The 15,805-nt window shown below is 39.5% G+C and overlaps 1 protein-coding gene across 5 annotated transcripts in view; it reads right to left on the bottom strand.

Moving 5' to 3' along the window:
- Positions 1-15,805, bottom strand: part of FBXO25 (F-box protein 25) — a 68,690-nt gene that overhangs the window by 20,145 nt on the left and 32,740 nt on the right. For all 5 annotated transcript variants that reach the window (XM_032782673.2, XM_075063702.1, XM_032782670.2 and 2 more), the window contains exons 6-8: positions 9,955-10,048; positions 8,968-9,152; positions 2,350-2,532 (exon numbers count right to left, since the gene is read on the bottom strand). In XM_032782673.2, the coding sequence (XP_032638564.1) occupies positions 2,350-2,532; positions 8,968-9,152; positions 9,955-10,048 (462 nt within the window). The remainder of the gene's footprint in view (positions 1-2,349; positions 2,533-8,967; positions 9,153-9,954; positions 10,049-15,805) is intronic.

Genomic DNA, 15,805 nt, shown 5'->3' with positions numbered 1-15,805 from the left:
GTCAAAAGTGTTATTTAATTTACTCTGCATTGAACGGATGTCTTTATCTGCTCGTGTTAACGTGGCGATTCCTCTGATTTGATCTCGATAAGTCTCCAGAAGAATAACGCCCACTGGTTGCTGTTTAACTCTTCTCTGCTTTAATGTATTAAACTAATTTTGTAGTATGTACCTTTTAGTTTTTGCGTTAGCTGTTCCTCAAATCCTTTTTGGCTTTTTATTACAGTTAATTTTGGCAGTGTTTATGTGTCCTTTCTATTTACCCTCATTAGGATATTGGACTTCCACTTTAAAGTGGGCTTTTATCCTTCACTCTGTCTTTTACATGTCGTAAGCCACAGTGCTCTTTTCTTAGTTTCTTTACTGTTGTTTTTTATTGAGATATACCATTTAAGTTGGGCCTCTATTATGTTCTTTAAGTGTCCATACACTTGGCAGAGGGATTTCACTCTTAGTCACCTGTACCTTTAATGTTCTTGTTAACTAACCTCCTCATTTTGCATAGTTCTCTTTTCTGAAATTAAAATTGCCACAATGTTGGGGCTTTGCTGAGGTGTTCTTCGCCACACAGGAAGTTTAAAATGTTATACAATTATGGTCACTATTTCCAAGTGGTCCTGTTATGTTACGCTCTTTGGACCGCAGATCCTGTGTTCCACTCGACTAAATCGAGAATTGTCTTCTCCCTTCGAGTTCTGTAAACAGCTGCTCAAAGACAGTGATGTTAAATATGAGAACTGATGTCTCTCTGCATGTTTGTTGTGAGGTGACCATCGTAACCCATCAATATGGGATAAAATGAAACTCCCAGCTGTGTTGAGTCTTTATTTGATAGCCTTCTCTAAATCCTCCCTTGCATCCTATAGATACTATCACTGTCAGCGTCGATTAAAGATTCCCTACTGTATATTCTGTACTTAGAGCGAATTACTTCGTGATTCTATGGACATGTGTTCATTTAAGATTTTACTTCATTTATTCTACAATTTCTTTCAATATAATACTCCCTCCCCGCACGACCTGCTTCCTTGCTACATATATTACTCGGAAGATTGTGTCGCAAATGATTTGTCCTCATCTGCCAGGTTTTCTGTATGCTGTCGTTATTATCATACCTCCTTACTGAGCTCAGTTCACTGGCATCTCATATTTAACTTTAGCATTGTTACCTATTTTAATAATTCACCTGTGCTGTTTATTGTCTGCCTCTTACTGATGTGTCGTGATTCTTTTTTAATTGAATTTCTCATTCTGATCTGGCCCAATGCTTTATGCTCTACCGTCCTTGCCTCCTGAACTAAAACCTAGAGAATCTCTATCAATAGACTCCCCTCTAAGAGAAGTCTCTGTCTGATCCATGTGCTCTTCTGCAGCAATCTCTTAGATTCCCCCCTCTCTTAGTTTAAAAACTGTTCTGCAACCTTTTTAATGTTAAGTGCCAGGAGTCTGGATCCACTTTGGTTTAGGTGGAGCCCATCCTTCCTGGATAGGCTCCCCCTATCTCAAAAGTTTCCCCAGTTCCTACTAAATCTAAACCCCTCCTTCTTACACCATCGTCTCATCCGCACATTGAGACTCTGGAGCTCTTCCTGCCTACCTGGCATGGAACTGGAAGCATTTCTGAGAATGCCACCATAGAGATCCAGGGTGTCAGTCTCTTTCCTAGCAGCCCAAATTTGGCCTCCAGGACATCTCTCCTACCCTTCCCTATGTCATTAGTACCTACATGTAGCACTGGCTCCTCCCCAGTACGACACATATGTCTATCTAGATGCCTTGAGATTAAAATCATGAATATGAATGTTATTAGGTGAACTCTGAGACTAATGTATGTGTGGTAAAAATTAATTGTATACAAGAAAATCTACTCATAATAGTCTAGGTAGAGAAATATAATCTAGAAGCTCATGGCTGACTATTCAGATTTGTATAATTTATGAAAAATCTTATCTTGAAGTACCTATTACCTTGGCATCTAAAATGCATATACTAAAGCTTTAAGAGTCCAATCTGCCACAGTTGGCAGGAATGGTGGGAAATACGGAGGAAAAAAAGCTTAGTATAGACACTGCCTCCATTGTATTCCCCACCACTGCATGGGAAACATCCGGATGAAGTCTCTTCGGTTGATGTACAGATCACATTTCTCACAGAAATCAATGGGAACTGAGGTTAGACACCACCTCTGAAAAAAACAGATCACTTTCCTGTTACCCACACTGCCATAGTTCAACGTAAAAGCAAGGGCAAATTCACTGAGGAATTCATACTGAGATCATCTTCATTCAGTACGACAGAAAAAAGTATCAGATTTAACACACACACACACACCTCTCTCTCTCTCGTTACCTGTTTTTCTGCAAAATGGTACTGGCAAAGTTTTTTCCACAACTGCCTGTCTTCGCTGAGCATGTACAATGTTGGGGTCACTTGACCTAGCATAATAATATCCCAGCCATCTGAGAACCTGTATAAAATGTTATTCAGCATATGCAGAGGGAGATCACTGAGCGTGAGACCATTGTTGACTTGCTGAAAAAACAAAAAGAGTTAACTTTTAACTGCATGGAGTTGTTAGTATAACATAAGTAGAGTTTTCAATTTTAGGTTTAAACCAAAAAATCTTTTTTATTTCATCTTTTAAAATTTGAGAGAGAGAGAGAGAGAGAGAGAGAGAGAGAGAGAGAGGTTGTGTTGCTCGTGTGATCCCTGAAAAATATGACCAGGTTTTTTTGTTTTTTTTGCAAGTTTTGATATTTTTTGATCATTTGGGTTTTTCACATTTGTTTAGATTATTTCTTGCAAGTTTTGTTATTGAAAATTAAATACCTCAAGGACAGAAGTTGATAATGTGGTTTTACAGCTTTAGTTTTCTGGTGTTACGTATAAGATTACATTTAGAACATAAGTTCGCTTTTGGATCGAAAAGTGGTTGGAAATTAAATGGGAAAATCCAAAAATATGCTGTCTGAAAATTAGTTAAAAGTTGCATACACACCAACTTTCAGAAAATACACAACATTAAAACGAACCCATAGTTTTTCCTCACTATAGTAATCCTGAACCTTATTATAGTACTGGACAATCAAATAAGAGAAACCATTATTAAAGCCACTTGAAGTGTATGTCATTACTTAACAGAATGTGCAATAGATATTGGAATGTTAGGCAGTTGGAGGGAAGAGATAGGACAAATCCCACTCGCAAGAGAGCCCCCAACAGACGAAATATTGATTCTGCCCACTGATAGGAGAGCACATATCAGAGTGCTGCCAAGGGAGTATATATCCTGGACAAGAGTCCTCTTCCATGGATCCCCGTCAGCGCAGTCCAGGCACCAGCTCTCATCACTCATGCCTTCTCTAACTACGCTACTTGATGACATCTTCATTCCACTGGACCCATGCGGAAGGAGACTTCAGAAAAATTGTCACACGATTTCACAGCTTCCACCCACATTCACTCAGCATGGGACCAATCTACAGGAGGTCCACTTTGTAGAACCCGGTGCAAATAAGTGATGGTCACATACACCACCTATATCGAAAATCTACAACGCTGATGCTACTTCATGCCTCCAGGCTTCCATCCCGGGCACATCACACGATCCATTGTCTAAGCCAAGCACTGACGGTACACCGCATTCTGCTCTAACCCTCAGACAGAGACCAACACTACAAACTCTCCATCAAGCTTCTCAAATACATTACCGCACAAGGAATAAGGAAACGATCAACAGGGCCAACGTGTACCCAGAAGCTTCCTACTGCAAGACAAACAAGAAGAACAACAGGAACTTCACTGGCCATCCATAACACCCCAGCTAAAAACCCTCCAACGCATCATCAGGGAGTCTGACAACCATCCTGGGACAACGACCCCACTTTTCACAGGCCTTGGGTTGCAGGCAATCCTTGCACAGACAACCGGCAACCTGAAACGTATTCTACCAGCAACTGCATACGACCATAGTAGCTCTAGCTCAGAACCATCATGCAACAAAACCCCGATGCCAACTCTGCCCACATATCTATACCGGCGCACCATCACAGACCACTAACCCAGATCAGCACACCATCACCGTTCATTATCTGCACGTCACCAATTGTATATACATCATATGCAGCAATGCCCCTTCTGCTATGTACATCGCCCAACTTGGACATGTCCTAAGGAAAAGGATAAATGGACACAAATAGATTTAGGACATGGCAATATACAAAAACCTGTTAGAAGAGCACGTCACCTCCTGGCCACACTATAGCAGACCTTTAGGTGGCCATCTGCAGCAAAACTTCAGGACCGACTTCAAGAGAACTTGCTGAGCTTCATTCATCTGCAATTTGACACATAACCTCAGGGCTGAACAAAGACTGGTGAATGGCGTGCCAACTACAAGAACAGTTTTTCCTCCTTTGGTTTTCACACCTCAATGCTAGAACGGGCCTTCGTCCTCCCTGATTGGAACTAACCTCGTTATCTCTAGCTGCTTTGCTAGTCATATATATACCTGCCCCTGGAAATTTCCACTACCTGCGTCTGACGAAGTGGGTATTCACCCACGAAAGCTCACGCTCCAAAACGTCTGTTAGTCTATAAGGTGCCACAGGATTCTCTGCTGATCTTGTGTATAATTTTTCAGAGATCATCATGCTCAGGCATCTGTGAACATAATGACTCCAATCTTGCATTTGTAATACACAACTAAGGCAAAAGCACTCAGTGGAAGTTACTGATATAAAATAAAGGAAATAACAAGTCAAGAACTATCTGTCAAGCAAGGATGGTATTTTGGTTTGTTGGCCACATGACAAGTATCTTCAAGGCTGAATTACCCATTTTTTTTTATGTGTAATCTATCTTCTATTTCAAAATGTGTTGTGATTTATTCAGGGCAGAATAATAAAGTAACAAGTCAGAGTAAATTCCTGATTCCATCCCCGCTACCTACCAAATAAGCAAAGTTGTATATTAGATAAGCAGTTATATTAGTTTATTGCTGCTAAGGTCTTCTAACTTTGCTTCAGGGTGGATTGATTTAAATAAATCAATTTTAATCATGTTTTGCATTGATACTTCTTTCTTTAGGAAAATAACTAGAGCCTATTCTCATTCATTGGTGTCCATTAACACGTTGATTTGGAGCTAAATATAGCTTTCACACTAAATTTGCTACTTCTTCTTGCTAACCAGGAGACACAATGTATCTATCCTCATTTATTTACGCAATTAGATAGCTTAACATATATTTATTCATTCTTAATTTTTATATTTTTTATTATGTTAGAAAACGGTGAATGATATACTTCTCATTGACTAGATGACTGTTTACTCATGATTTGTGTCAAGCTCTATTTGGAAATTGGAATTGAATTAAAAATGCACAAAAACATTTCCTCCTCTGTTACTTCCAACTGATGTGTCCCCAATTTATTACCAAAATTCTTGTTATTAATCCCTAAATGCATAACCTTGCACTTTTCACTATTAAATTTCATCCTATTACTGTTACTCCAGTTTACAAGGTCATCCAGATCTTCCTGTATGATATCCCAGTCCTTCTCTGTAACAACAATACGTCCTAGCTTTGTGTCATCCGCAAACTTTATTAGCACATTCCCACTTTTTGTGCTAAGGTCAGTAATAAAAAGATTAAACAAGATTAGTCCCAAAATCGATCCCTGAGGAACTCCACTAGTAACCTCCTTCCAGCCTGACAGTTCACCTGTCAGTATTACCCGTTATAATCTCCTCTTTAACCAGTTCCTTATTCACCTTTCAATTTTCATACTGATCCCCATCTTTTCCAATTTAGCTAATAATTCCCCATGTGGAACCATATCAAATGCCATACTGAAATCGAGGTGAATTAGACCCACTGCATTTCCTTTGTCTAAAAAAAATCTGTTACCTTCTCAAAGAAGGAGATCAGGTTGGTTTGGCACGATCTACCTCTTGTAACTTAACCTTAACCATGCAATGAAAGATCTGGATTGAGGTATATATTTGAAATACCGGCACTATGGTTCACTTTTTGACCTCCGTCGCCTGAATGCAAAGACTTAGACAGTGCAGAAACTCCTTCTTGAGGCACTCTTTGCCGACAACTGTGCTCTCATGGCTCACACTGAAAACGATCTTCAGCATGTTGTCAACAAGTTTGCTGAGGCCTCGCAACTCTTCGGACTAACTATCAGCCTTGAAAAGACAGAAGTTCTCCATCAACCTATACCTGGATCAAATGCTTCTGTCCTGAGTATCTCCATTGATGGCACTCAGCTTAAAGTAGTGGAGAACTTTAAATATCTGGGTAGTGTCATATCCAGTGATGAATCATTGGATAATGAGATCAACGCACGAATATCCAAAGCAAGCTAGGCACTCGGCTATCTGTGTGTCAAAGTTTTAAACCACCACAACATCCGGATGTCAACAAAACTGCTTGTGTATAGAGCTCCTGTTCTTTCATCTCTTTTGTACGGGTGTGAAACATGGACACTATTGTCGCAGCCCTAAGCCTATGCTCAAACATGGCGTCTGTATGGCCAATTGTTGGTCAAAAGGTCACACTGGTACCGTGTGCAACACTGTAGTGCGGTGTGCATTCTCCCGCTCTTTTTCCCTGGTCACCGAAGGGTCAGGCTAGCGCGGTGTGCAACATTATAGCGCAGTGTGCATTTCCCCGCCTTTTTGCCTGGTCACCTAGGGGTCAGGCTAGTGCCTTGTGCAAAAATACCAGCATACTGTATGCATAAGGGTAGTGTGCTGTGTGCAGATCCTGTTTATGTGGAGGGCTCCAACTCGGAACCTGGAAGATGAAGGAGCTAGGGACTAATCAGATGCTGACACGAGTAAGAGAGTTTTTGAATAAAATCATGTCTCGTGCCAAAATCTGCAGGAGTATCCGCATGTTAGCTGGAAAACTTGGATTCTCCTTTCAGCTAGAAGGGTCTCCTGCAGATTTAGCCGGCTCGGGATGGGTGGGATTAATTCCCATCAATTTGTTATGCTCTCGATGTCTGTACTGCTGGTCAGCTGTGCCTGGAGTGCGGTATTTGTATTCTAATTTCTGTAATATTCTGTTTACTTAGCCTCTTCTCTTTTTCCCTCCCTTATTTGGTACAGAACTGTATATATTGTTGTTGTTTGGTGCAAGTTATGTATATAGTATATAAAAGTTAAATTGTTGTATTAATTGCTATTGTGGTTAATTGTTGTATTTTACATTATTTAATTAATGTGCACACAGTTTATTTAGCTTTTGTGTATCTGGTCTGAATTTTAGTAAGCAGTTAATTATAAATTGTTTGATTTCTTGTTGTTGGATTTAAATAGATTGTTTCAAGTTGTGTAAATATTCTCATTCTAATAGTATTGTTAGTTGGTAAAAGCGCTCCTCCCCAGCCCAAGCTGTAACTCATTCTCCACCAATAAAAGGCCACGTGGTTTTGAACTTTCAATCTGTCACGTTTTGATTTTCCTCACTCGATCAAAAACTTACTCAAACCTGTATTGGTCTCAGACAACTATACAGGCGTCACATCAAGCAGCTCGAAGCATTCCACATGCGTTGCCTCCACAACATCATGAAGATCCGCTGGCAAGACAAAGTGCCCAATCTTGAGGTCCTCCAGAGAGCCCAGATGACAAGCATCAAAATGATGATCATGAAGTCACAGCTACGTTGGACTGGTCATGTCAACCGCATGGATGCCAACAGAATTGCCCGCCAGTTTCTCTATGGTGAGCTCTCCCAGGCCATCCAGCATATAGGTCGTCCACGAAAACGTTACAAGGACACCATCAAAGCCAACGTGCAGTATAGCAGTATCAAACCCAGGGATTTCGAGACCGACACCGCCAGCGAACAGAAAACAGTAGCGGTGCAACAGTCAGAAATAACCTGCAACACCTTTGAGGAAGGGACCCGCCTGCCAGTGTCTTACCAAGAGGCACGCGAACGACGTCAAACAGAGCACCAGCACACACAACCCACTAACTGCAACTTTCCAATGCAACATCTGCAGCAAAAGGTGCACTTCTAGGGAATTTGGCTTATACACCATCAGAAGGGTACACAGGAGACCAACAATAGATGATTTGCTCAGATTTTGCATCATCTCGATCGATGGTACTATCAAGACCTCTTGTAAAACCACGTTGTATTTGTCCCAATTTTACCCATTGAACCTCAATGTCCTTTAACTTGTCTCATTCAAAAACTTTTTTCAACAGACCTGCATACTGGCAGAGGGCAAGAGCCCGGCAGCAGAGAGAAAACTGGACTCTCCTTCCCAGCCTGCAGCTGACTGCCCTTCCTCCTACTTCCCCCCCCGCCAGAGTCTCAATACCTCGCCTTGCTTCCTCTCCTAACCCTCTGTCGCCTCCTACAGTATGCTTAAAAAAAAAAAAAAAAAAAGCAGTGACCCAGATCCAAACTTTGCTTCCAGAAGTTACCTAGTTTCATAGAAAAAAACCCTGTTGCCTTGCATAGCTTTGGAATCACTATTTCAATGCTTTATTCATGTTTTCTTGGTCCCTCTTTAATCTTGGATTTCAGGTCTGTGTCTCCTTAGTAAGGTAGAGTTATTGTATGTGTCTGATCAGTGAATAATTATCTCTAAATAGTCAGATTAAGGTCAACAGAGCTATCAGTTTTGAAATTTATGGTTGGGCTATCAGAAAATCAAGTCTGTGAACATCTGCCAGGACTCATTTAATGCAGGTTGTTAAAGTTTAAAGTTACTGTTGTCCTTTTCACAGAAAAAGGATATTAAAATACTTAGTGAGTGTAAAATATTTTAACTTTAATTTTATATCTTCATTTGTGCAGAATAACTGATGAAGTCAAGTAAAAATGGCTTTAGACATATTTATAACTTTGCTTGTATACAGATCAAAAGCCAGTATTCAAAAGCACCTTCTCCCTTTTTACCTCATATTTCTGATTTAACAAATTTAATATACCTTGTTCATCTGAAGATTTTTTAGCTGTTGTTGCCATGTAAGGATAGTTTCTAATCGGCAAATCCAAATATTGATGTTCCCCACCAACACAGATTTCCCTACTCCTCTAATTAGTATACAGAGAGTAGAACTCAGATCCTGAAGAAGATCTTTGATTAAGCGTGGATTGTGTTGGTCTTCCAAAACTAGAAAAGAAGAATAAGAACTCTTGATTTGTTACATTTAACCCAAGTTATTGACATTTTCCTATCTAAACTAACTCAAACTGCAGCTGAGCAGTGGTTTCACTTCAAACTAAATGCCCTGATCCCACAATGGAATTTGCTCTGGCAGGTCCCATAGGTGCAGGATTTGATTCTTAAGACAATACTGCTATGAAGGCATCAGTGCAACACTTCATGCCATGTGTTAATAAAATTAATGCTGCATCTTAGTTATTCAAGTGGATTTCCTATTTTCAATAGATAGTATTAAATGTTTTCCATATACAGTGGTCACCTTTAAAAAAAACCCAACATTTTCCAATATCGATATGCAAGAACCCAGTTTTCTTATTATACATACCAGGAATAATTGCAGTTTCTTGCATACCTCTGTTGGGTAACTTGGCAAATTTGGACTAAAATGTTTTAGTTCATCATGCAAAGGAATTTTTAAAAAAAGACATTCACATGTATTCATGTTAATAAAAACAAGAATAGTTTTGTTCAGAACTAAGAAATTTTAGATTTGATAAAGAGTACAGAATAGTAAAAGAGAAACCATGAACTTCTGACCACGAAGGATAATCTCGGATATCACTTTATACATTTGTTTTGAATGATATTCTTCAATGTTAAGAAACTGGTTAAAAAATATATTAGATTTCCATGAATTAAATATGCCATTACCTTTGTTTTGTGACATAAGCAGTACATATAAAAATAATGAAACTAACTGAAAAGTCAGAAAAGCAACTCAGTCAATGGTAATGAACCCTGAACATACCCTTTCGTACAATTTTGTCCAAAATATTAAAGTAGTTCTTCTGTGCTGCACCACTCAGTGAGGTTAGCTGAGATTTTGCAATTAACTGCAACAACTAAAACAGAAAAAAAAATTAACATTAGAATGAAAGACTACAAAAAAATCAAGCATGCTTTAAATAGATATTCTTCTATGAAAGACTGTAGAATCACAGTTATGGCTTATGAAAAAACTTTAGTAGCTACAGTGCTAGGGAGAGAAAAAAGGATATAAATTAAAGAACACTGAAAGTATACATAAGGTTCTACTAACTACTTAAATAACCTCCCATTAGTAACTCATATTGAGACATACATTTTCAGTGTACTGTACAAATATTAATTCTGAGGTTCCTACCAAATAGACTTCAGAAAAAAATCCACATAGTCTAAGATTAGCAAAATATAGTTACATTTCTTGCAGCTCATGGGGTAATTCCTCTCTTCACCTTAGTTCTTAGAAAAGCTACCATGTACAAGAAAAGCTATCATGTAAAACTGCAAAGGGCACATAATTCAAAACTTGCTTTAAGGGTTATGTTTTCTGACAGAGCATGTACATTGATGGTCATATTTTTTCCCCTTTTAAATCTTAACATTCTGAATTTATTTTAAATTGCTATGCCATATTCAAAATTCCACAACAATCAAATTGAAGGACTGACTCTAAACAATGTTAACAGAAGCCATACAGCTGTCTGAAAGGCGCTACTGCTGTGCATCTAAGCGTTTTCTGCAACTCCATCATCGCAATATTCAGTTGCTCATGAGATGAATTACATTTGCCTAGTGAGGTCCACTGAACATCACTGAGTTGCATTACTTTAGATAGAATACCCAGGTGAAAAGCATTAACATAACTCAGTCACTATCCAACATTCAAATAGTTTTAAACAAGGCTCAGGGTTTGGTACACAGAAATCTCAGCTTGCACAGTCCCCTAGTAAAAAAAATTATATATACTTTAAACTTTTTACTGATGCTTCATCTCTGCTCTCTCATAGTCCATCATGGTCTTTGTTAGTTACAGGTATACAGCAGAAGGCCGCTGTCTTGGAGATTCATGGATGAAGATGTGGACTCTGATATATATGGGTACTCATTGAGAGATTTGAAGATCAGGTTTTGAATAAAAAATGGTAGTCAGTATACTGAGTGGAGCACGGGCACGACGAGCTCATCATGATGCATTCCACTCAAGAGGGAGCGGCCACATTCCTCACAAACTGGAGGCCTCTGCATTGCTTCCACCTTCAGCTCCAGGAACTGATAGCTGCAGTAATCCAATGATGAATGGTGTGCATATAATCGTATTACCGCACGTTATACAGTATTTGAATAGAAGCCAAAAATGGATATGAATATTCATAAATGAATATTAATTTGAGAAATTTGCAATAAATATTCTAAGAATTAACCCATCTCTTAAAACACACGTGAGTCTGGTGCTGATTTAGAGCACATGAAATGCAGATGGAGAACATTGCTTTTGACCTTAGTATACAGTTAGTATTTGAAGTTAATAATCAAAGCTACTGGCTGGTTTTCTCATGTCTACAAATCATGAAACTTGCTGTTATTTTTCTCCTATTACGGCTCAAATGATCTCCACCCCTCAGGCTAGGGAAAACTGTCGTCGGACCAGCCGGAATGCAGTTGCATGATAGCCCACAAAATTCCCTCTAAGGAACTCTCAATGATAGGTGGGCAGTGAGAAGAAAGTAGGGTGCCCAGATGTCCCAATTTTATAGGGACGGTTCCGATATGTGGGGCTTTTTCTTATATAGGCTCCTATTACTCCCACTCCCGTCTCGCTTTTTCACACTTGCTATCGAGTCTGCCTAGACAGAGGGTTGGGATTGGCCTGACAGGGGATGCTGCCAGAGATGATCAACGTCCTTCTGCACATGAAAGGAAGAAGGAAAGAAAGAAGGAACATTCAAGTTGTACTTGTAGCCTTCTCTTGTTTAGAAGCCGAAGAGAGTGCTATTTCCTGGACAAATAGATAGGCTACTCTGAGCCCTTAAGCGGTGTAAAGGAGCTTCAATTTAAATGCATGCAAGGGAACTCTTGGTGCAAAAGACACCACTAAAACCCATTACCACTGAGCTCTTCAGACTGCTCTGTTACAAAGAACAGAAGGTATGTCTAAGAAAAAAAATTGCTCTTTGTCACAATTAACATAAAATCACATTAAATGTAAGGTAGAAAATAAGAGAAGTTACATGTTGGGGCCTACATTAATGATAAATCAGAAATTGGAAATGGAAATGAGATACTCTAGAATTTCGATATTGGCACAAATAATTTATTTGCATAGTGAGAGCGATCAGAACAAAAACCTTATTCACAGCTGTAATCACTATATTAAAATGCTTTTACATATCAGATTTCTAGGTGTGTCGATTGAATTCATGCTCATCTCCTACCAATACCACAATGGGAAAACTGGGTAGTTTGCTACTCACACCACTGATTCTCTTAATTTCTCATACATTTTCTGTATTCATAATAAAAGAGCTATATGCATATAAAGAGCTTGTTTAGATAGACTTTTTCCTAAAGGAAAAAGGCAGAAGTTACAATTTCCAGCATTCACACGCTGACGTTTAACTAATGTGCACTCAGTGTGCTCAGCCTTTTTAATTTCATTACTTTAAAAAGGAGATCCAAGGTCAATTCTTTTTGACTACACTGTAGTTAAAGTCACATTATGAAAGAACTTTTTGAACTTGAGACTGGACAATTTCAGCAAAGCTCAATTAATCATTTTACAAGATCTAACACTTCAAAGGTGGTATTCCCGATCCCTTGAAAAGCCGTACGGACAGTTTTATTCTGTACTATATTACCTTTCTAATTGGTGTTAATAAGAGGGAAGCCCATTGCCATTTTGAAGGTGAACAAATGAATGCATTAAAGCTTTTAAAGTACGTTTAAAATACATTTTATTGTTCTGGACTATGGTGGGTTTTTTTGTTACTGTACAGTGTATTAAAGCATATTTTACAAATATAAGTGATTTTATAAGACTATTATAAACCCTCACTACAAAACTCTACTAAAATACTTGCTTGAGAAGTAGGGGGAACAGACTGCTAGGTTTGCTGGGGATTTTTAGTACAGATTAGGACTGTAGTTTTTGTACGGGGCTTTCATTTATGCTCCTGAAATATTAATCTCTAGCTTCCTCTCAGAGAAGATAAATTCCTACCAAAGGGGAGATGCATTATGTCATTAAGTAGGAATAAAAAAATAACAGACATAGAAAATACCCTTGTCATGGTATAATTCCCCACTCTGAACCTTAGCGTCCAAAAGATGGGGTACCAGCATGAATTCCTCTAAGCTTGATTACCAGCTTAGAACCTGTAGTGCTGCCACCAACCAGGAATTCCAGTGTCCAGCACAACTCCGGTCCCCAAAACCTTGCCCAGGGAACGCAAGACCCAGATCCTCTGGATCTTAACACAAGGAAAGTAAACCCTTTCCCACCGTTGCCCTTCCCAGGCTTCCCTCCTGGGTTACCCTGGAAGATTACTGTGATTCAAACTCCTTGAATCACAAAACACGAGAGGAAATTCACCTTCCTCCCTCCTTCTCTCTCCCCTCCCAGAATCTCCCTGAGAGAGAAAGTAATCCTAACACAGAGAGAAAATTGACCTCTCTCTCCCCCTTCCCTTCTTTCTCCCACCAAGTCCCTGATGGATCCAGACCCAGTCCCCTGGGGTCTCACCAGAATAAAAAACAATCAGGTTCGTAAACAAGAAAAGCTTTTATTAAGAGAGAAAACAGGAAAAATTATCTTTGTAAATTTAAGATGGATTAGGTACAGGGTTTTCAGCTATAGACACTAGGAATACCCTCCAGCCTAAATTACGTACAAATTAAAATCCTTTCAGCAAAAACAAATATTTAACTCCTTCAGCCAAATGCACAATTAAACTCTTCCAGCAAATGCACATTTGCAAATAAAGAAAACAAACATATAGCCTAACTCACTTATCTACCTAGTACTTACTATTTTAAACTTATAAGAGCCTGTATCGGAGATGGAGAGAAACCTGATTGCACGTCTGATCACTCTCAGAACCCAGAGAGAACAACCACCAAAAACTAACAGCACACACAAAAACTTCCCTCCCTCAAGATTTGAAAGTATCCTGTCCCCTGATTGGTCCTCTGGTCAGGTGACAGCCAGGCTTACTGAACTTGTTAACCCTTTACAGTCAAAAGAGATATAAAGTATTTTGTTCTATTAACTCCTACTGTCTGTTTATGACAACCCTTCTGGCACCTAAGAGGAAGGAAAAGGAGATCTAATGCCATTTCATGAAACACTAACTCAATTTAGATAAAATTGGAGCTGTGAGCAACTGATAATTGGGAACTATTTTATTTCAAGCAAATCCACATGAAGCCTTTGGACCTTGCTGCAGCACAGGGATCGGCAATCTTTGGCACATGGCCCATCAGGGTAAGCCCCCTGCGGGCTGGGCCTGTTTGTTTATCCGCTGCCTCTGCAGGTTTGGCTGATCGTTGCTCCTGTGGCCGCGGTCCACTGCTCCAGGCCAATGGGGGTTGCGGGAAGTGGCAGCCAGCATATCCCTTGGCCCGCGCTGCTTCCAGCAGCCCCCATTGGCCACAGCTTAATTACAGGCTATGTGAAAAAAGGATTTCTTTTTATTGGTTTTTTACTTCCCAAACTCTTACCTGAATTCAACGTTCCTCTGTTCTTATGTTAAGAGACTGCAAAAGCCTAGGTTCCCAATTACTTTTTCTGTGTTATTTATTTTATATACTTTTACCTTGGGTCACAAAAGGACAGGATCTCTCTGTATTCACCTGCTACATACTACAGCAATTATATGCACAAAATATGCATTATGAGGTATCATTTGAAAAATAATATCACAGTGGTCAATATCATCATATGTAAAGTTATGAATTCTCTCTGTGTGATGTTACTAGAATGTGTTTAAAACCAGGTGGTTTAGCCTGGGCCGAGGTAATAAACAGATTTGTCCTATAGACAAAGAAATGTGGGTTTACCTTAATTTACATATTAGCAGTAAACAAAGCCATCAAGCTAAACCAGCAGGGAATACCCCGAGACCGAACTTGAGAGATGGAGAATTAGCATGGCTCCTGCACCACAGAGAGACATAGGAGACTAAATCCCGAGGAGACCTTCCTGACTTTCAAGACAAAAAACAATACCTTTGGGAATGTAAGGGACAGATAGAGACTCCATCTTTACCTTACCTCGCAGGAGAAAAAGTAACCGAGCAGTCTGTGTTCTACGTGTTGGGACGTACTGCCTGCTCAAAGAATGACTAGTGAGAAAACTACCTTGAGCAAAGTCTGTAGCTTTTTAAGGTAGGTCTTAGCCATTAGAAAGCGTATTTTAACTTTGGTTTGTTTGTAACCTGTTCTACCTCCAATATCTTCAACTTTATATCACTTAACCCATGTCCTTTTGTTAATGAACTTGTTTTACTTTTAATCTAAACCAACCTAGTGCTGTATTTGAATTTAAGTGATTCTTAACTCCAGTTAAAGTGATAAGCTGTACTTTGGTCTCTTTAAAAGAGCATCCAACCTTATTATTTCTCTGCATGTGACAGAAGAGGGCTGGACACTTCAGGGCAGATGGTTGTGGGGAAATTTGGGACTGGAGATGGAAGCAGTAATGAGGACTGGTGAAGACCATGGGCTGCTGGGGTCAGTGTTGCACTAGGGCTGTACAGCATACAGACTCAGGGAACTACCTACATGCTTGTTTGCTAGCTATTGGTATCCGGGCTGTAAGCCATGGCAGGCAGTGACATAAC

The sequence above is a fragment of the Chelonoidis abingdonii genome, chromosome 3 (assembly GCF_003597395.2).
Source record: "Chelonoidis abingdonii isolate Lonesome George chromosome 3, CheloAbing_2.0, whole genome shotgun sequence".
In the NCBI taxonomy this organism is placed as follows: Eukaryota; Metazoa; Chordata; order Testudines; family Testudinidae; genus Chelonoidis; species Chelonoidis abingdonii.
The sequence above is the reverse complement of the archived record's forward strand: the minus strand, read 5'-3'. Positions and strand labels throughout refer to the sequence as shown.